The 22,403-nt window shown below is 40.7% G+C and overlaps 1 protein-coding gene across 2 annotated transcripts in view; it reads left to right on the top strand.

Moving 5' to 3' along the window:
- The window catches only part of RASGRF2 (Ras protein specific guanine nucleotide releasing factor 2), a 240,941-nt gene that overhangs the window by 41,768 nt on the left and 176,770 nt on the right, over nucleotides 1–22,403 (top strand). For both annotated transcript variants that reach the window (XM_032628373.1, XM_032628372.1), the window contains exon 2: nucleotides 19,182–19,288. In XM_032628373.1, coding sequence (XP_032484264.1) covers nucleotides 19,182–19,288 — 107 coding nt within the window. The remainder of the gene's footprint in view (nucleotides 1–19,181; nucleotides 19,289–22,403) is intronic.

Below are 22,403 nucleotides of genomic sequence, written 5' to 3'. Positions count from 1 at the left end.
TAGAGCAGTGGTGCTAACAGGGTGCCAGGTGTATGCATCCCCACCCTCCGGTTTAAGAATTCCTGCCTGAAAGTAGAGTGCCTACTGCAGAGCTGCTGGTGAAATGACAGCTGGGAGCTGACATGTGTGCTTGTGTTTGTGTTAATGTTGGCAGGCAGGCTGGTCAGAGCCTCAGAGCATTTAAGGTTCTCTGGGATGATTTGAGGCCTGTAGCCAGAATAAAGCTCTCATTTGCCGCTGAGCTCTAAACACAATGAGCAGTTTCCTGTCATTGAACAGGGGAGAGAAAATAATGCTCAGCTACTGAGTTTTAGATGTTCTTAGATTTCAGGTCTCCTTCTTGATTTGAAACCAGATACGGTTTGGCACGTTACTTCTTGCACGCCCTTTTGTTTCCGGGCAGTGATTGACCTACTGATCATTTCCCAGTAAGTTCATGGACTTTCTGTGAGTAAGAAGTGGGGCAAACAGCTAAGAGGCTGTTTTGGGTGTGGTGTGAGGCCATGAGGCTGCATGTCCAGTCCAATAGCAACATTCCACCAGCTGGCTTGTGAGTGAGAACCATTGGACACCTAACTACTTGGTTAAACCATTTGAAGCAGATTCATTTCTTACATCTTAATAATGTATTGTTCTTTAAAGCATGTGGCTCTCTTGGCTGGCTTTTTCCACAGGATGGTATATGCAGCTATTTAATTTGGGTCATTTCATCAGTTGAAATGGCTCTGGAGACTTTACCATCTTAACAGATAGAGGCAGGAGTTCCAGAGCTTGGGTAGCATAACCAATAGCAGGGCAGCAAATATGGAAGAAGTATAAATGCCCTGACTGAAATCATAATCTACATAGATGATTGTTTTCTCCTCAATATGACGTCATCAGTGTTCTTTACTTGGAACAGAAGTGCAGTGCCTGCTGATAAATTTTTAGTATTTGTTTTCAGCTGCACTCATCCCCACAGTGAATTTTAAAACAATTCAGTTTCCCCCAATTTCCCATCCCCTACCCGCCAGCCCTAGGCAGCCACTAATTTACTTTCTGTCTCTATGGATTTGCCTATTCTGGACATTTGATATAAATGGAATTATGTATATGTAGTCCTTTGTGACTGGCTTCTTTCACTTAGCACAATGGTTCAGGCCTCATCCTTTGTATGTATATAGCATGTATCAGTACTTCATTCCGTTTTATGGCTGAATAATATTCCATTTCATGGATATACCACATTGTTTATCCATCCATCAGTTGATAGATATTTGAGTTGTTTCCACTTTTTGGCTGTTATGAATAGTGCTGCTGTGAGCATTCATATATAACTTTTTGTGTAGACATATATTTTCCTTTCTCTTGGGTATATACCCAGGTGTGAAGAGACATGATTTTCTGCACTGCTTTTTTCTTCCTATCTGGGAAGGGGAAGGGGCACTTTCCTTGGTGAAGTAGGCTCAGTGTTGGAGAGAACATTGATTAGGAGGCAGGAACTGTGGGTCAGAGTTCTAGGTCTGCCCCGACTGGCTATTTGTTAGGAAATTCATTGTTTCCTCAGCTGTACAATGAGGTACTTTTTTATCAGACAATCTTTAAGGTCCCTTCCAAGTTAAGAAAAAAATTTCCTGAGTGATAATAAAAGGTTTTCAAGATAGTTTCAAGGAAACTATTTCCAGTGAGATCTAAATAGCAAACCACACCCCCACTGAAGTCCCTAGATGCTATATTTTGTTTCCTAGTTTGAAAAAAAACTTGGACTTTAATATTTAATTAGTTAGTTAAATGTTTGTATGTTTTTCCAATAAAAACAAATAAATGCTCCTTAAAAAACTAGATGACCATGGAACCCAAATTACTTAAATTTGTATTACCCAGTGACATCTACTTTAACGTCTTGGGGTATTTCCTGTTATTTTTTTTCCACTTTAGGTTATTTTGTTGTTTACTGAGCTGTAATCACACTCGGTTCACAGTTTTCTGTTGGGATCCTATTTTGATGGCCCTTTAGGCTTTTCTTGATTCCACTTCGATGCTTCTTACTCTGACTGAAGGGCCCTTGAAAGTGGCAGTTTCTCGATTTAAATGGTTTTCTGAAACCGTCAACAGTTTTGAGAGTGGAAAGGGGTTCCCAAAACTGTGTTCCAGTCAGAGTAGTCAGTAGAAAGATGTCCACAGTAGATGGGGATGAGGCTGCAAAATGAGTTAAAATCAATAGTTTCATACCCCGGAGCAGCTAATCCATTTCCTCTTCTTGTATTTTGACTGATTAGATGCCATCAAAATCATGTGCTTTTTTTTTTCACAAATTACATTATTTGTTCAAAACATTTCTGATTGTGGTTTCAGCTAGACCAGTTCTTCCCAGAAAACATGCTCCCAAGATCCTTTCCCTTGTTGGAAGGAAAGATGAACTTGAGTTTCCTTTTGCCTACTTGCTGGTTTTCAAGCTCAACAACTTGAAAATTTACACTGACCTTTTCTGGTTCCTGAGAGATGGTTCTGTACAGTGAAGCAGGCCCTTCTTGCCTGGGGCACAGAGGTCCCTTCCTTCCCCTGGACCTTTCTCAAGCTGGGCCCTGAGGCTGGAGCAGCCCCTCCTCTCTGGCACCACACACCTTCTGAGAGGGTCGGTTCCCGGGATGCCCCCGTTGCGTACTGCGGTGGAAGTTAGCTGGGCAGACACTCCCTCACTTTTTCTTTTTCCCTTTTATTTTTAACTTGTACCATCAAACTCAACTGTCTCACGGTATTCTTTTGGTTACAGTAAATACTGTTTTGTATTTATTCAATCAGCATTATGGAGCCCTTACTATATGTCAGGCACTAGGATTTAAGAGATCAGAGTCACAGTTCTTGTTTTGTTGAAATTTAGTACTGTAATACAGACTTCTTAAAAATCTGGCTAAAAAAAAATCTGGCTAGAAAATGTGAAAAAAATCATAAGTGCTGGATTTTTTTTAACCTTTAAGAACCTGGTTTGAATGGATACAGACTTTCTGCAGAAGGTTGTGTATGACTGCGGGTTAATTCTTATGAAATACAGCTTTTATTATCTCATGGTTCCAGCCCAAGAAAATATAATAAATCACTATTGCCTGTGGAATAAAATTTATTTTCTGTGGTTTATGTGGCTCTTTAAAATCTGATAAATTGTTGCAACCTTACAACCCTTCTGTTAGGGGGTTGTGTTCCTTTCCTCCTCTGAGGTTATCACCAATGGACCATGTGTAGAAGAATATCCAGTCAAATGAGAGACAAAGGCCGATTTATTAATCTGGGTGCACCTCACCCCCTGACTATGTAGGACAGTGTGGCCTGAGCTTGGCATTGAAAGAGGAGCTTCCTATTTCCCTTGTGTACTCAGGCCCTGCAAATAAAGAGCAGGGCAAACCCAAATTTGTTAGTGAAAATAGCTTCATGAACATAAATTCTTTACGTGGAAGAATTCAGGTAATTTTCACAATAACTCTGTGAGGTAGGTGTAACAGTCAGCCACATTTTTAGATGCAAAAATTGAAAGACAGAGATATTGAGCAACTTGCCTAAGGATATGTAAGTGCATAAGGGACATCAAGGGGACTTGAACCCAAGGAGTCTGGCATCAGGACCGGAAAAGTCAACCCTCAGGATCACCCGCCTCTCCATGATGACTGCTAACCTTACTCCCCTAACTGCAAGTACAACTGAGAGAGAAGGGTAACTGCCTGTTGTTCTTCAAAGCAGTGACCCCACCGTAGAGGAGACCAGCCCACTGAAATGCTGAGCAAGCAGATCAGATGGGGCATCCTTGTTTGGGAGGGGGTGAGTAGGACATGGAGACATGACTGGAAAGAGCAACAGAAGTGTCCACATCCCTTGGCAGTGGCAGTAATGGAGAGGTTCTAAAGGCCCCGAACTTCCCTAGGAACATCTAATAAGAGACCTCTGCCTCATTTCTGCCAGTTTCTTCACACTTACTCTTCCCGTCTTCTGCACTGTCCTTCTTTCTGGATGCTCTAGTCCCCTGGGACTTGGCCTTGGGGAGCGACTTACTTGTATTTTGATGTTTGTGCACTGATCTCCTATAGCATTTATTGTCTTCATCTATAGTAAATATTTTCTAATAGGCCAAAATCAGGATGCATGGTCTGATATACAGGAACAACTGTCTCAAACCTGAAAAAATGAATGATGATGGTTGCCATTTTCATACAGCTTATTTTAGCACTTTGACACACCTTACACTGTTATTTAGTCTTACATTGTTATTCAGTTATTTTTTGAGTGCCTAATTTGGCTCTTTAACTAAATAGTAATGTCCTTAAAACCAGAGAGTGATATGTATGTTTGTGTGTGTGTGTGTGTGTGTGTGTGTGTGCGCGCGTGTGTGTATAACATACCAGCATGATACTTTCTAAAATAAGGTGGTTGATAAATATTTAGTGGATATCTTCCTCCCTCCTCCTTCCTCTTTTTCCCTCCCTCCCTCCTTTCCTTTTTTATGGCACCTGCTGTCTCTTGGGCTGTTGATATAAAGATTAGAAATGAGGATAGAAATGGTTAGGGTAACAGATAGGAACATTATAAAATTCAGGGGTAAAACTGTGTAGACTTGATAATGTTTGGAAATTTACTTTCTGGACATACCTACTGTCTATCCAGGTTCCAGCCCATCTATTTCTCCTTCCCATGTGGTCCATCCTTTGTGGTGAGTTGGCTTAGCAGAGCAGACCTTTGTGTCAGAGTCCAGGGATTTAGACTCATATGACCTGGCTAGCTTTGCCATGTGTTAAGCTTTCACAACAGAGAATAGGAAGCAGTGTGTTGGTTGAATGTGAGTCCATTACTGTCCTGGGCCTACAACTTAGAGCACGTGCCCTGGTGGATTGGGGATGACTGTCATGCTTCTTTAAGCCTATTTCCCTATCTGTAAAATGGGAATAAGTCATGGAGTCATGGTGAGAATTAAATGAGAAAGTACAGAAGGAATCTTAGTACAATGCCTGGCGTACGTTAAGCACTGAATAGATGTTAGCTATTCATATGCCCAGACATGAACATGCAGACATGAACATCATATGCTGCCCAGGTTAGAGAAGCTCCCCTGAGAGTGTCAGCTCCCAGAGGGTAGCTGCTTATAATGTCCAGTTATAGTTTCACGAATGGGGCCACTCAGTTGCTGGAATTGTGGTGTGAGTGTTGTTTGTCGTTTGAGTAGCTGATTATCGTGCCCGTCAGATGCAGCCTTGTGTCAACCTTGGCAAACATGGAGTAAAGATCCCTAAAGAAAATCTAAAAACAGGTTTATAAAAAAAAAAACCCAAACTATTCATATCTTTTGTCCACTCTTGAGAATCTCGATCAACGGACTAACTCAATATTCAAATTAAAAATTTTATGTACCAAAATGTTATGAGGAATAATTGAAAACCTTCTAAATGTTTCAAAAATAAGCAAATAGGGCTTCCCTGGTGGCGCAGTGGTTGAGAGTCCGCCTGCCGATGCAGGGGACATGGGTTCGTACCCTGGTCCGGGAAGATCCCACATGCCGCGGAGCGGCTGGGCCCATGAGCCATGGCCGCTGAGCCTCCGCGTCCGGAGCCTGTGCTCTGCAGCGGGAGAGGCCACAACAGTGAGAGGCCCGCGTATCGCAAAAAAAAAAAAAGAAAGCAAATACATTTACGTAAACTGTAGTATATCCTCTCTGTGCAATGCTATACAGGCTTTTATAAATGTTTACCACATTTTAAGTAACATGGAAACATTTAGGTTATCATGTAACTTGAAAAAAACTGGAGTAACGTTGCATATGCAGCATGAGCTCAACTATATTAAACTGGCTTTTAGAAAATAGAATGTACTGAAATACATCAAAATTTAACAATGATTGTCTTTGGGTGATGTTGGGATTATGGATAAATTTCCCCCTCTAATTTTGCTTCTCTATATTTTCTGTATTTATATGATTAATGTGATTATTTTCATGTGCAAAAAATAAACTTTTTCAAAAGGGGTAAATAGTTTACATAGGTGGTAGACAAAAGCCATGGCATTTGGCTTGTATTTTCATGATGAAAAAAAGAATCAAATGCATAAGGCATAGGCTGAATTACTTGTTATGTCTTCCTCAAAGAGAAATTAGAGTGTGACATAAACTAAATTAAAGACACCCTGCTTTGCAGAATTTGGGAGAGGTTTAGCTTTTTGAGGAGTTTTGGAGAAGCAGCAACAATGTAAAGCCGTAGCTAATGAACATGTGCATGTGTGAATTTTCTTTTCCAGGACTGAAGTTTGGTATTCTTAGCCATCCTGATTGTGGAGATTTGAGATTGTTGTTTTCTTTTAAATGTCTGACAGCCATAAGCTTTCAGCTATCAACAGATGAGGTGACAATGTATTTTTAATATTAAAAGTCTTTTTTTGGGGAAGAGGCCCAGCAAAACCATCATTAATAGTTCACATTCAGAAAACATTTTGAGCTCCCTTCCTAATCCCGCTCCTTTGGTATTTAATAGCCAGGCATGTCCACCAGATGTGCTCCAAGTCCTTTTATTTACATAAATGTTTCCAGCAATTCATTGTACATTTTTCTGCTTATAAGTAAATGCATACCATATAGCCCTCTTTTTTACGTTGCGATGCTATAGCATTATTTGTTTTGTTTTAAAGCAGGAAAATGTCTAATTGACCCTGAGTATTTTTCAAATCTTTACCATTCATAGGACTATTTATATTTATGTCTTTAAAGTGTATATGCTCATTATGGCTAATTTGAAAAATGCATAAAGTGTATAAATAAGAAGATAATAATTACTAAGGAGTAACTACTGTTAACATTTTCATTTTTTTCTTCCATTTTTTTCATTAACACTTTTTCATAAATGTTAATTCTGTATTCTCTAGCTTGCTTTTATTGCTTTCCTATAAATGTTGGTACATGTAGAACTCATTCTTTTAAACTACTTATTCATGGTTTACTATAATGTATTTAGCTATCCTTTTATTGATAGATATTTAGATTGTGGTCTTTTTCTGGCTCTTAAAACAGTATTGCAATGAACATCTTTGTATGTGCTCTTTGAGTGTTTCTTAGGAAGTAGAATTACTGGATGATGGGATTTGCTTTTACGTTTTCTTCATTTAGTACGTGTTTTCAATATATTTCTTTATCTGTTTACAAACATACATATTATAAATAAATAGATGTTACATATATTTCTTTTTCTTTTAGAGTAAATGGTTAGTTGCATTCCATCTATCGCTCTAAATCCTGCTTTTTTGACTTACTGACCTTTTCCCCTGTCAATGGAAATGTTATAGTGTAACCGAACTTTTACAAGCAGATCCTTAGATATGAGGAGATATGACTGTGAATTTGCCTTCTAGCAACCTAACTTTTAAAAACTTCAAATTTTGTCATTATCTCAAACTTTAGTAAAATTGCAAGAGTAGTGCAAAGAACTCCTGTATGTCCTTTACCCAGATTCAGTAGGTATGAATACTTTGCCCCATTTACTTTCTCTCTCTCTCTCTCCCTTTCCATAGGTGTAAATTCATAATTTTTCTTTAGCTTATTCATTTGGTTGTGGTGGTGTCTGCCAGAGTTCTTCACCAAAGTTGCTTTTTCCTGTATAATTATTAATAGTTTATGGGGAGATTCATACACGTTTATTTGAGTATCAGCAGTTATTTATTTCTTGCTGAATAGTTTTCCATTGTACTAATGTACCACATTATTATTCACCTGTTGAAGGACATTTGAGATTTTGCTAGGCATGGAGGTGCATCAACCAGATCCCCCTTCAAAGAAAGAGTTGCTACCCAGCTGCAGGGAGTTGGTCAGCAGACAATCTCTAGCTGTCAGCTCCTTCAGAGTCTACTACAGCTGCAGAGAGCTGCCTTGTCCAAGATTACACTCTTCCTGAAGCAGCCCACATTCAGTGACTGAGTGAGGCAGTGATATAAAGGTCCAACCATTTCAGCCTGTGGTGAGACAACTCTGACACACAATTTTTACTTTTTACCTCCACGGCATCCACCACTGTTACACCAGCACCCCTTTCTCAGCTAATGCCTGTGGCTGTATAGGGGATCCTGTACAACTCAGTGAAGGAAAAGGGAAAAGCCCAAGCTTGGGTTGCGGATGGGTCAGCTCCAAATGGCCTTGAAAGACTGTGATGAGAAGTTCTCCCAATGGGTAGACTATCAGACTGTGCCCCTGATCATCCACTTTGTGTGGGAAGAGAAGTGGTCTGAGACTCAAACATATACAAACTTATGGGAAGTGGTGAATGTTCTGGCTGGCATCAAAGACCTGGAAGGAAAAGGATTAGAAGTTTGGGGATAGCAAGACCTGAGTAGAAGCATGTGGATGGACAAATAGGAGTGAGCCCCAAGTGCGACAATCTCTGCAGCATCCACTAGAGAGATTTAAAGACTCTGGATTCTATTCTATTCTATTTTCCTCTGAAGAGTGTTCATTTCTTATTCTAGCAGGCAGTTTACTTGGCACTAAACGACCAAATCGACAAACTGACCAGGCCACTTGATTTCAGATAATGTGTGTCACTGGTCACCCCAGTGCTGATACAATGAGCATATGAACAAAATGACCATTGTGGCAGAGAGGGAGGCTACTCATGGGCCCAACATAATAAGTTTATTCTTACTAAGACTGATCTAGCTCTTGTTGTGCTAAATGTCCAAACTGACAGCAATAGAGATCAACACTGAGCCTTCATATGGTACCGTTTTTAAGGAGATCAGCTGTCTTCTTTGTGACAGGTTTACTACGTTTACCCTTTCATTGGAAACAGCAGTCTCTAATCTGCAATTATGTTTATCCATTTAATTTTTTCATTTCAGTTGTTATGCTTTTCATTTCTAAAATTTCCATTTGCTCCTTTTTTAGAATTCCATTTCTTTGCTGAGATTCCCCATCTGTGTTCTCATTATAACTCTCTTTTCCTTTGTCTTTGTCTACATTTTAAATAACTGCTTTGAAGTTCTGTCTGCTAACTTCAACATCTGTGTCATATTTTCTCAGGATTATGGCCCTAGTTTTCCTGTTGTTTTTTTCCTACTGATCTTTTAGCATATATTGGACATATTGGATAATACATTTTAAAGACTCTAGATTATGTTGTTTTCCTTTGAAGAATGTTCATTTTTATTCTAGCATGCAGCTTACTTGGCAGACTCAATTTCTAGACTCTGTCTTCCTGTGGCAGGTAGTAGCTGAAATCTTTGATCAGTCTTTTCAGTCTTGTAGCTGTTACTTTTCACAGGGTTCCTTGGAATTTTTCCTGTTATGCATAGTTCAGGGGCTAGCCTGAAAATATTCTTACAGAGTGTGATTATTAATTTAATTTTGCTCAGAGTGTTCCAGTTTAAATATCCCATAATTTAATTTGTCCCCTATTTTTGGACACTTATTATTGTTAGTGATGCTATAAACATTCTTAGACATAAGTCTTTGAATGTATTTTTAATGATTTCATTAGTATCAGAGAATAGTTTAAAGTCTGTGATATAAATTGCCAACCATCTCCACAAAGTTTGTAACCATTTTTATTTCAATCAGCACATTACACTTGCTAACTCTGGATTTTATTATTTAAAAAATTGCAATTTGAAGAGATAGTCTTAATGTACTAATATGCATTTCTTTTTCATATTTTCACTATTTGTGTCAATTTTTGTTTTGTTTGTGGGTAAATGAATATTCTGTTTCTTTTCCCACATTTCTATTAGGATATTTGGCTTTTCCTTATTGATTTAGAAAACTTCTTTATTTATTAAATACATTAATTAATTAAATTAATTAATTAATCTTTTTATATTATCCATGAGCTATGCATTTGATCATTATTATTTGATTACCATTATTATTAGGGCTTCCATCTTTGAGGTTTGCTCAATGAATTAAAGTGCTAATAATTATTGCTGAGTAGTTAGCACTTAAAATGTGAAGAATGAAATAAGATTTCAAAGGACTCTTTCTGTCAGTTTTGTATTGTTACGAACCCAATGCTTCTGATTAAAAACCATCAGTGGAACAGTGGTTCTTAGTTATCTGATAAGTGTAACTGATGATTATCAATATAAACCAGGCACAATGTCATAAAAGACTTTAACTCTTCAAAGGCAGTAATTATTTCTTTATTTAGACCTGTATTTCCTTTTACTCCCACTTTGGTAAATTGCCATGCAATAAAAACTGAGATATTGAACAGCAAAATCAGAGCGGTGGTCTAACCATTGTTTATGTGCCTCCTCTATTGCATACCTTAATGGTAAAATTCTAGAGTATGTTACAGCTACTAAAGGATTTTGATACTGTGGGATATTAGAGGCCATCTGGTTCTGTTTTCCAAGGGCAGGAATCCCTTTCTAAACACCATTGAGATATGGTCAGCTGGCAGCAGCATCCCATCCCATTTTTAGAAGGGTCTTCCAAATCTCTCACTTTAACCTTTTATTCCTGTTTGCGCCTTCTGGAGCTACACAGGATAAATCTGAAGTTGGTCTCATTAGACATATTTCCCCTGCCCACTTTTTGGCATAACCACTGTCCTTCTTTGACAGAGCAACTCAAAAAATTTCCTTGCAGCAACAGGGGAACTCCAGCACTTACTCAAGTCTCTTTGTTGAAGAATTCTCTTCTCTGCTAAGTGGGACTAACTAACCTAGGTGTGAACAGCATACATTTTCACTGTACGTACTTTTACACAAATGAGATTATGGTTGGCAAATGGGAAATACGTAAAACCAATGGTTGAAATGAGAAAGTGATGAAGATGGCATGAAGTAAAAAGGTTTTGGAGGTTTCATGTGAAGTTAGAAGTTCCAGACTAGTTCAGGAGAGGCCAGGATAGAATGGACACTGGAATGGTGCTAAAGTTTAGCTGCCTTGCTGTACGAGAAGGCTGTGACATTGGTGACTGAATTCACAAGTGTGCTCAGTCAGTGGCTCTAGGCAGACATGAGTTAGATGTCTCTCTTTAAAGATAGTAAGTAAACAGGAGGACTGGGGATGGGGTGAAGCCAGTCACAAAGATCAAATGTTATCGTCAATAACATCTGTCCCCTCTGGAGTGGTAATATAAGAGAAATGCACTTAAGTGAGAATGTAACAAAACATGAAGAGGAATCATTGCCTTTTCCTGTGAGTCAGGGATGATGACTTAAGCCACCATGTATCATGCTTCCTTTTTCATAAATTTCAGCATAACTGGTGATTTATGGGAGCTCAGATCCCTTGGTTGCTGAAAGTTTCTCTGTTGCAATTTTTATATGATGATCTTTCAAAGATTTGAAGTGCATCCAAATATATCAAGTTCTTTTAGCCATTCTTAAAATGACAGGCTTTCTGACCCCTTGGCACAGTTTAATTTGACTCACTTCTCTCTGAAATTTGGAAACCAGACACAATGTATTTTTCCTGTTGTGGTAGAAAACCACAGTAGGAGGCAGTCAAACTCTTACTCCTTAAGCTGGATTCTAAGTTCAATTCCTGTCCATTTAAATATGTTTAATAGAAGAATACATTCTGAGGCAGTTCTTAAATGCTGATATTGTAGCATAGTGTGGATTTTATGCATGCTAATACTCTGCTCTATTCATAGTTTCAAGTTTAAAGCCTGTGTGTTGGCTTCTGTTGGGACAAATCATTTAGCAAATTCTTGCATGTTATTGAAAATTCAAAATGCAGCTCTTCTCTAAGCCTTTGGGAAAATTAGAAACCTTTTCATCGTGACTGTCAAACAACCACACACACAAAAAAATCCACAAGAACAAAACAACCAACAACCCCCATAATAAAAACAGTATGATCTCTTCTTAATTACCAGGTACCCAGTGTGCTGGTTTATAATTTTAATACATCGTTTTTTTTTCCCCATGCACTATTATCTGAGGAAAGCAGTGGGGAGAAGGCAGGAGGAACACTTAAATTACCCAGTTTTGCAGAGCTGGAATAAGTGCGGTGTCCGAGGCAGACTCGAGGTGACTGCTTTCCTGGTGAGATGTGACAGTTCTACCACCACAGGAATGACAAGACACAATTCATGCTTTTCAAGACACTTTGATGTGTGTTATTGCATTTTATCTTCACCTTGGGGTTAGTAGGAGAGGTGGCCTTGTCTTCACTTCGCCCAAGAACAAACAGCACAAGAGGAATTTGCCAGGGTTCACACTCAGAATCCTGATGTCCCTCCTGCTAGCCTCGGGCACCTTCTGTGGAACCACACTGCTTGCTCAGGTGCGACATGAATCTGTGAAGTCGGCTTGTACTGAAATGAAAATGCCCATGGCAAGACCTCTGAATCTCAGAGTTGAAAAGATAGTGAACCAGTGGGGAGGGAGAAAGCCTTCAGCACCTTAAGTCTTTGTTCTTAAGAAGGAACAAAGGAAGGAAGTAGGAGGAGATTTGAAGTAGTAGGAGGAAGTAGTTGGGAGATTTGACATATGTTTTAAGAATAAAGAATGAGCTTCAGGGACTTCCTTGGTAGCGCAGTGGTTGGGAATCTGCCTGCCAATGCAGGGGACACAGGTTCGATCCCTGGTCCGGGAGGATCCCACATGCCGCGGAGCAACTAAGCCCGCGCACCACAACTACTGAGCCTGCGCTCTAGAGCCCGTGAGCCACAACTACTGAAGCCTGCATGCCTAGAGTCTGTGCTCCACAACAGGAGAGGTCACCACAATGAGAAGCCCGCACACCACCACAACTAGAGAAATCCTGCACATATCAACGAGGACCAAATAAATAAATAGATAAACCAATGAATTAAAAAAAAAAAAAAAAAGAATGAGCTTCAGCATGTAACCATGATATGAAAAGATGGAGTCTATGAAGTAGTTGGAAAATACGGTCTCCTTTAATTTACACAGAGTCTTCTTTGGAGCTAAAAGTACCCATGAGATAGAGTTGTGGTCAAGAAATTATCCCACTATATAAAAACAGTGCCTGAGGCAGGAGAGTGAAATGATTTCTCTTCCAGAGACCAATGGTGCTGGGTCCAGGATATAATGCTTTAGGCTTTTCTTCTTCAGTGTGTGCCCCATCAGCTGGCACAGTGGTGACCAGGTACAGTGGGCAGAGAAGTCCCTTGCAAGTAACATTTTAATGGCAGGAAATACAAAAGAGTAGGAATGCCAGGAGGAGGAGGGGAGGGGATGGTATCAAAAAACATGACATATTTCCCCTTTTTTTATGCCCACCTGAATGTTATTTTCAATCTGTCTTCTCTTATCTCTCTCTCACACACTGCCAGGTCAGTGGCAGCAAATCAGATTTAGAGCGATCTGTCTCTGCCTCTAGGGCTCAGGGGTGGGATACTTTTCTCTTACAGAGGGCCAGTCACATACTAGGAACATTAATTGAAGTTCCTGTGAATGGTAAAGCTAGTTATCAGTTTGGGTGAAGTTAAACCCCAAGGAGTGAAAATTAGTATAAGGGCACATAAAGCTCAGTTTCGTCAAATGTATCAAATGTTTAAAATGCATTTCATTTCCACTCTACAAGCAGTTACAGAAAGAAGAAGAAAGGGAAGAAGGGAGAAAGAGCAGGAGGTAATGAATCATAGCAAGATTAACATGAGCACAGAGTTTGTTATTGCTTGGGAGATGCACCTAGACTGGAGAAGTGCTGTCCATGGTTTTCATCCATCTCCACATCCAGGGACACTTGGAGTCTCCCTTCTGACTGACGTGGATGGTCATAGCAACGCATGGGGCTGCTGCAGGAGGAATGTGCTCCAGGCTGCAGAGGGCCACTTGGTAGCGTTATTCACATTCCTGGGGACTAGGAAGGCCAGACCCCAAGGCCCGGGTGGAGTTTGAGAGCTCCTCCTGGCTTTAGAGCCATGCTGTGGTCCCAGAGGCACTGCCACTCCAGGCTGCTTTGTTCTCATGATCATTAGCCCCATGTGTGTAAGTCACCAAGCTGGGAACATTTGGAAGGTATCCATCTTTTTTTTTTTTAATCCCATCTAGTGTCTGACTCGCAGGGTCAGAAATGTGGCCTCTGGAGAGGAGACCATAGCAAGTTCTGTAGGGCCTCCCATCCCTCCCAGACAGGAGCCAAGTGTGGGAAGAGGATTCGAGGAGGATTTTCTGCCTCAAAGCCTGCAGAGAGCGTTGGTTTTAGTTCTCTTAATCTGAAACTGAAAAATGTCAACAACGTACGTAATAATTTAAAACCCTGAAGTACCATCAAAATGATAATACATATGGCACAGCAGTTTTTTTTAAAAAGAGATTATTTTTCTGCCAAATACTTTAAGAAAACCCACAGTGGTTTTTAATCTTCTTTTGAACAGTCATTGATTTGACCAACATCATTTACTTTTTCTGGGTATATAAGTAGTATTATAAAGACCTAGACATAGTTTTGAAAACGGATACTATCTTTATCGCTGATTATATAGTTATATGTGTTTATTATAAATGACTCAATTTGAAAATGGAACGAGCATGTTTTTGTTGGCTACATAGCTTTATGTCTTTATGGTAAATGATTCAAACAATACAGAAATGTAGAATGTGGAAGTGGTCCTATAATCCCATCCTCCAGCAACCGCCACTGTTTTAGCTATAAACTTGTTAACTTGCAGAAGCCTGAGGACCAGAGTTTTAAGTGAGCTTGTGTTCTCATACTGGGTTACATTTGTTCTTTCTGCAAAAACACATAGCATAAACAGCAGCAAACCCATTATAATAAAAACCAGACAATTGAAAAATGAAAATTCATATAAAGCTTCAATAGATACCGATGAGACCCTGAACATTTAAATTTCATAGATCTGTTCATTATGTTGTCTTTCCGGCATTTTATGGTTATTGTAGGTAAGAGGTAAGACCCTTTGGTGAATCTGCCAACCTACAGTATCTGTTCTTATTGCTTGTCTAGGGGGTTGTAAAGAACATCATAATGTTCTGTTTTCTGTCTTATAAAAATATGTATTTGGTAGCTTTCGGGGTCTTTCTGAATCTTTTCTCTGGATGTCTACCTGGATGTGATTATATAGTCATGAAATTGTCATGTGTGGCTGTTTGAAGCAAATTTATTAGGTTAACTATACCTCATGTTTCTTTACTGATGATGATCATTTATTCACCAAACATTACTGAGGGATTTGTGTGTGCCCAGCACAGTGCTATGATCAAGGGTGCAAAGGGACAAGTCCTGCAAGGAAGAGAGACACATGCATGGACGACTCTAAGGTGATGTGAGAACAATGTGCATGGGGTTATTGCCAGAGGAGAGAGGGACTTCTTTTTGCCAGAAGGTGCCTGGGAGAGATTCTTAGCAGAATTGATGGTTCGTGACATGAGTCATGAAAGTTCAGTAAGAGTGTGTAGGTGGAGAAGGGACTGGAGATGAAGAAAGTCAAGACAGAGATGCACTGAGACGGAAGGGAATTAACATTTGTTAAGTGCCTTCTGGGTGCAGGCACTGCATGTCAGCTAATCAATCCTGTAAGGTCTCTTTCCTCTCTATCCTCTCATTGACCAGGGGAAACTCAGTCTCAGAAAGGTTGCATGACCTGCCCAAGGTCTCAGAGTTACCACTTGGAGGAGTCAGGATTCGCACCCAGGTTTGGTGACTCTGGAGACCATACTCTGTCAGTAGCATGAGGCTGAGGAAACAGCTTGTCTGTCTTCTTGGGGGAGTGATGGGTTGATTGGCTGGAGTGTGGTGTACTTTGTAGGAAAGAGGCAGAAATGAGGTTAAAAATGGAGAATGGGGCCAGTTGATGTGGGTGTTTATCAGAGGTTGAGGGGCGGTCCTTGCTGGTGCTGACTGGGGTCTGGTGTTGTTCTGGCTCTGCCTTGGTCATCTGTTGCTAAAGTGTATGGCTGCTGTAACTTGCGGTCCATGCTCTCTCAGGTCAGTCAGGGTCCAGGTGTCCGTTTTGCTTACACGGCCACACCTTGGCTCTTACTGGGGCTGCATAGCCCACCCCCACCCCCCCCGTGAGGTCTGATAGCCCCCTTCCCTCTACAGCCCTCCATGGTACCCTCAGGGACATCACACCACTTGACTACTCGGGGGGCTCTGTATAGCTAAACTCAAAACTTAGGCCCTGTCTTTACCTAAGTGCTGTGACACAGTTTTACTGATTTACATGATACGGTCATTACCCATGGGGTCACCACCCCACGTTGTCGTGAGGGTGGGAGTGGGGCAAGAGAACATCGTGTGAGATGACATCCTCTGTTGCTCCAAAAGGAAAGTGGTATGGAAGTTCCTCGGCTTTTGGCTTTGTCATCAACCCTTCTAGGTCCTCAACCTTCTCTGAGATTTTAGGCTCAAGTGGGGAGAAGCTGTACCATATGTGTCTCTGCTGCCTTCCACTTTCTTACCCACATCCACCACTACTTCTCTTCCACATTTCTTCTTGTGTTCGCAACTCACTGGGACCTCCCCTAGGTCATCCAGTCCTACTTCCAGAGAGGCCATTAACCTCCCACTTTGGGCTCTAATAGCAGCTGAGATGTAACGAAGGAGAGAGACCGGCTATAAGATAAAGCAGTCTCAGTTGGAAAGTATTTCAAAGTTGTCATATCTGTCATTTTCATCTGTGATAAAGCTGTTACAGTAATCTAGGTGAGGGATAATAAAAGCCAGAAGAGAGTCTTAGGAGGGAGCATTGGTGACACCCAATGTGGGTGATAAGAGGGAGAAGTTGAGGGTGGCTTTGGGGTTCCTAGCTGGGACAGTTGTTGGACAAAGACGTACTTGACAGAGAAAACACAAGTGGAGAAGGAATAGCTGCGAGGGCAGCAGGTACAAGGAGGAGCATTAGGAGGTAGGAGGGAGGGAGGGAAGGTAATGAGTGAGTTCAGGTTTAGACTTGATTGAAATGCTGGCTAATGGCACAAATATGGGGGCGGGCACTGGGAGAGCATCTGCCTGGAGAAATATATTTGGGAATAGGTGAACCTATCCAAGGAGAAAAAGAAGGGACGCTCACTGCCATTGTAGATGTTGAATTTAAAGACATAAACAAGGTCATCACTGTTTTAATTCTTCCTTGCACTTCACGATGACCCAGTACTTTGGAACTTCCCCTCCTAGTTTCCTGCAGTGGGGCAGGTCAGAGGTCACAGAGTACCATCAAGGGTGTCTACTGATGCTTTTGATCCCCAAGGGGACCCCTAAAGCCCCAGGTCTGACACATAGATCCATGGTATACTGAGTTCATATCAGAATGAGGCCAGAATACACAAAGAAAACTTTTTGATGAATGGTTTAAGTTGAATAATTTGCAGGTACATGTAGAGGCAGTGTTTGAGTATTTGTGGTTGAGCTGAATTTGAACTCCTGGAAACGTAACCTGTACTTCTCAAAACTTTTTCCATCATTGTCACGCCTGAGACATAGTCTAACCTTTGGATGTACTCTGCTAATATAATTACCTTGCTGTCTTTTAAAGGTGGCTTTTAATTGGGTTCCCGAGCAGCAGCTGCTGTTGAGGTGCTGGTTGCAGCCTTTCAATATCAGGTTCATTAAATGTTTCCTCTTCCTGGACGGGGCATCTGGCCTTTGGCTGGTAACCAGCTGTTGCTGAAATGCCATCACTTATAGGATTGCCCTTTAAGCCACTGATCTGTTATTTTGTTGAGTTTCAACTCCTTTCCTCTCAAATTTAAATGGAGCTTTATTGAATACAGTGCTAAAGTCAATTCTTCCCATTCTTAGTGGCCTTTTCATCAGATTATTTCCCCCTAGTTCATAGCATTTAGTCCTCTGGCTGTTCGAGAGGTTTAAGAATTAAAGACAGCTTGTCATTTACGGGGCTAAGGACTGTCCTTGGGGAAGTGCGGTGGATTATCTCACAGACATGTCCTCTGTTGGCTGATGGTTTATGCACAAGTAACACGAGGTCTCTTAGCCAGTTTTTTTCCTTTTTTGTAAAAATGTGCCAAAAATTCTAGGATCTTTAAGAATTTATCTCTAGGATTATTGTCCTGAAGGTTTTTTTAATTGAAGTTATGGTTGATTTACAATATTATGTTAGTTTTGGTGTATATCATAGTGATTCAATGTTTTTTATAGACTAACAGCTTTTGTCCTGAAGGTTTTTAATTCATTTGAAGAAAATGAGTATGTAACAGTCACATTGAATAAAGAGAAATTTGGGGGTAGGGTGGGAAGTTGGGACAACAGAAAAAACTCAGGTTTTTTCTTTGGTTTTCTGTCTCAGAGCAGCTATGTGGGGCTGGTCCTTTTTGTGCCCCAGGATGAAGTCTTGAGCAGGCCCAGTGTATTTGCTGATAATTCTCATAAAATCAAAAGTTCTCCAGTCATATTTCCTTCCCAGACAGTCTCAGTTTGGTATTAATATGTCTAGCCTCAAATAGACTGGTTTAAAGTGACAGCTTCTCCTGTTCCTAGCTCAGATTCTAGATTCACTTTTGTCAAATTCCACCCAAAGAAAACCTATTGGTAATTTTATTAGAATACATTGAAATTATAGATTAATTTACTCTTTAGAGGTGATAAACTTATTTTCTTAGGTTCGTCATTTATATTTCTTTGCTATTGCAAATGCTGTGTTTTCAAAATTGTTTCCTATTTGTTGATATTGTATCAAAGTGCAATAAATTTTCGTGTATTGATTTTATATTCAACAATTTTGAGGGATGTTCTTATTTAATAGTTTTTCAATGAATTTTTAATGTAGACACATCATCTGTGCAAAATGACTTTTCCCCCTTGTTTTCCATTTCTTTTTTCCTTTATTTTTCAGTGCTGCCCTCCAGACAGAATTCGTAAATACAAGTGGTGATAATCGCCATTTTTTCTTATTTTTGATTTTAGAAGGGTTGCTTGTAATAGTTCACCATTAGCTAAAATGTTTGTAGTAAGTTTCTGCTTGATATCCTTTATCAGGTTCAGAAATTTCACTTTGGAGTTTGCAAAGAATTCTAATCGTGTGTTTGTGTAGAATTTTATCAAATACCTTTTCTGTATCTGAGATATTGTGAGTTGAATCTTACTGAGGGATGTTAAGATGCATCCTATGGTATCTTCTAGGTAGAAGGTCATTGCCAAGTGGGCTGGGAGTGTCATTACACTTTGAAATATGATTTATGTAATGCTGCTGCATTTTGTAAACAGATAGCCTTTGTAGGGAAATGTCATGTTGTTATGCTGTAATGCCTGAAAAATAAAACATTACTTTGCTTGTTTTTCTTTCCAGTATTACTTTACTGTTCTTTTTGGCCACGAAGGTCAGAAACCACTAGAGCTGCGCTGTGAGGAGGAGCAGGATGGTAAAGAGTGGATGGAGGCCATTCACCAAGCCAGGTATGTGCACAAATCCTCTATGTGACAGTGGATTGTCTGAGTCTTGCCTGGGGGTTTCACCATCAGCGGTAGTTTTGGATGAACTTGCAATTCCAAGATGGGTTTCCCGTTGGTTCCTCCTCCTTAGTCATGTGTGAGATGATTCTTTGCACTTCTTGTGGATATATTCTGGCTAAAGATTAAGGTAAACGATAAAACAATAATAATGATAATTACTGAACATAGGATTTGTGCCTCTGTGCCAGGCACTGTTCTAAGTTTTCCTGAATTAAGGAATTTGTTAAATGTTTTTTTTTTTTTGAGGTACGCGGGCCTCTCATTGTTGCGGCCTCTCTCGTTGCGGAGCACAGGCTCCGGACGGGCAGGCTCAGCGGCCATGGCTCACGGGCCCAGCCGCTCCGCAGCATGTGGGGTCTTCCCGGACCGGGGCACGAACCCGTGTCCCCTGCATCGGCAGGCGGACTCTCAACCACTGTGCCACCAGGGAAGCCCTGTGCCTCAGCTTTATCCTCTGACAAATGAGGATGAAAATGTTAAATGTTTTGATTCACTTATACTCTCAACAGTCTGTGAGAGATGTATCAGAATTACCCTCTCTTTCACAGATAAGGAAACTGAGGCCTGGGAGCTTAGCTTGCTTGCCTGAGACCACACAGCTAGTGAGTGGCAGAGCTGGGATACGGACCCAGCTGAGCCTGCATTTGTAAACCTTGCCCTGTGCAGCCTGGTTATCGAGAAAGGGGACACCAACCGCCATCTAGGCAAAGAGAAGAGTGTGCTTTGTCTTCCTCCTAAAAAATACCAGGAAGGTGGAAATGAGCACTCTTGGCCTCAAACGAGAATGAAGAATCCAAAAGAGATGCAGGCAGACCCCTCTTTTTTATTTTTCATATTCAATTCCAAAGTCCTGTCCATTTTTGCTTTGAATGGCTCCCAAACTTGCTGCTTTTTGCCTCTCCCTGCCCTAACCCAGGCTCTCCTCACTCCATGACTCCCTGCTTGCATCCTCAGTGTTTCAGTGGCAAAACTCAGGCTTTTTCTTTGCCAGACATGCCTCCCCCACCTTCTCCTATAAGTCTCTTCACGTCTGTCTCTGACACCCACTCCCGGACACTTGCCCCCCGCAAGCCAGTGCTCACTGGCCCCCCGCTCCAAGTGGCCTTAGCGCTTGCTTTACTACATGTGGAATATTTAACAACTTAGTACAACGGAGGTTAATTTTTACATATTTCACGTGTGTGATTTCTGTTTCCTGGGCTGGACTGTATGTACCATGGGAGGAGGAGGGTGAGGACACATTCATTGCTGAATGAAGCACAGTGCTAATTATGTAGTCATTAGGAAATGTTTTCAGATCGACTATAAAGCACGTAAGGTGTCCCGAGTTTAGGCTGTTCTTTGAGCCCTGGAGACTTTTTTCCTCTCCCCTCCTATCCTCTCCCCTCTTCTTTCTTCAGCTACTGTATATTGACCACCTTGCTCTGTGGCAAGCAGCATGCTAAATGCTTTACATACTTATCTTTCTTTTTTTATCCCTCACAACTACCCAGTAGGGTATTATTAATTCCGTTTTACAGATGAGAAAACGAAGATTCATGATGCTTAAGCAGAGTGGCCAAGTCTAACACAAAGTTGTTAAATGGTAGGACTGGGATCAAACTGAGGTCTCTCTGACTCCAGAACCTTTAACCAGTGTTCTGTATTGTAACGTTCTTCATTATTATCTCTTCTTCTCTTCCATCTTTCCCTGTTCTGTTTCTTTTTCTCTTCCTCTAATTCAAAGATGAAAATGGATTAATGTCAGGTCAGGGTTGAGAGTAGGTGTTATTTGCAAAAGATTTCATTTCCTTTTCTTTCCTCCCCTGCAAAATATTTCTCTGAGATGCACAGGGTTGGCGACCAAATGCTGCTCTCCACGGTGGGCCCCAGTGCAGCTTGCCACCATCATGATCCAGGCACACCGTTCAGCTGTCTTCACTCTCAGTGTCTCTGGCTGAGAGTTTTGCTCAGACTTAGGACTAATGCAGACTGACTCACTGTAGAAAGAAAAGTCAGGTCTTCAAAGGTGAAAGAAGTATCAAGTTGGCCACGTAGAGCCCTTGGGTCATTTCCAGATACAATCGTTGTGACCACTTCTATTCCTTTTTACCTGGGAGTTAAAATGAAGTAAATAATTTTTTTTTTCTTTTAAACATCTTTATTGGGGTATAATTGCTTTACAATAGTGTGTTAGTTTCTGCTTTATAACAAAGTGAATCAGCTATACATATACATATGTTCCCATATGTCTTCCCTCTTGCGTCTCCCTCCCTCCCACTCTCCCAATCCCACCCCTCCAGGCTGTCACAAGGCACCGAGCTAATATCCCTGTGCCATGCGGCTGCTTCCCCCTAGCTATCTACCTTACTACGTTTGTTAGTGTGTATATGTCCATGACTCTCTCTCGCCCTGACAAACTCACCCTTCCCCCTCCCCATATCCTCAAGTCCGTTCTCCAGTAGGTCTGCGTCTTTATTCCTGTCTTACCCCTAGGTTCTTCATGACATTTTTTTCCCTTAAATTCCATATATATGTGTTAGCATACGGTATTTGTCTTTTTCTTTCTGACTTACTTCACTCTGTATGACAGACTCTAGGTCTATCCATCTCATTACAAATAGCTCAATTTCATTTCTTTTTAAGGCTGAGTAATATTCCATTGTGTAGATGTGCCACATCTTCTTTATCCATTCATCCGATGATGGGCGCTTAGGTTGTTTCCATCTCCGGGCTATTGTTAATAGAGCTGCAATGAACATTTTGGTACATGACTCTTTTTGAAATTTGGTTTTCTCAGGGTATATGCCCAGTAGTGGGATTGCTGGGTCATATGGTAATTCTATTTGTAGTTTTTTAAGGAACCTCCATCCTGTTCTCCATAGTGGCTGAACCAATTCACATTCCTACCAGCAGTGCAAGAGTGTCCCCTTTTCTCCACACCCTCTCCAGCATTTATTGTTTCTAGATTTTTTGATGATGGCCATTCTGACTGGTGTGAGATGATATCTCATTGTAGTTTTGATTTGCATTTCTCTAATGATTAATGATGTTGAGCATTCTTTCATGTGTTTTTTGG

Source organism: Phocoena sinus, chromosome 3, assembly GCF_008692025.1.
Source record: "Phocoena sinus isolate mPhoSin1 chromosome 3, mPhoSin1.pri, whole genome shotgun sequence".
Lineage (NCBI taxonomy): Eukaryota > Metazoa > Chordata > Mammalia > Artiodactyla > Phocoenidae > Phocoena > Phocoena sinus.
This window is presented reverse-complemented; position numbering and strand designations above follow the sequence as displayed.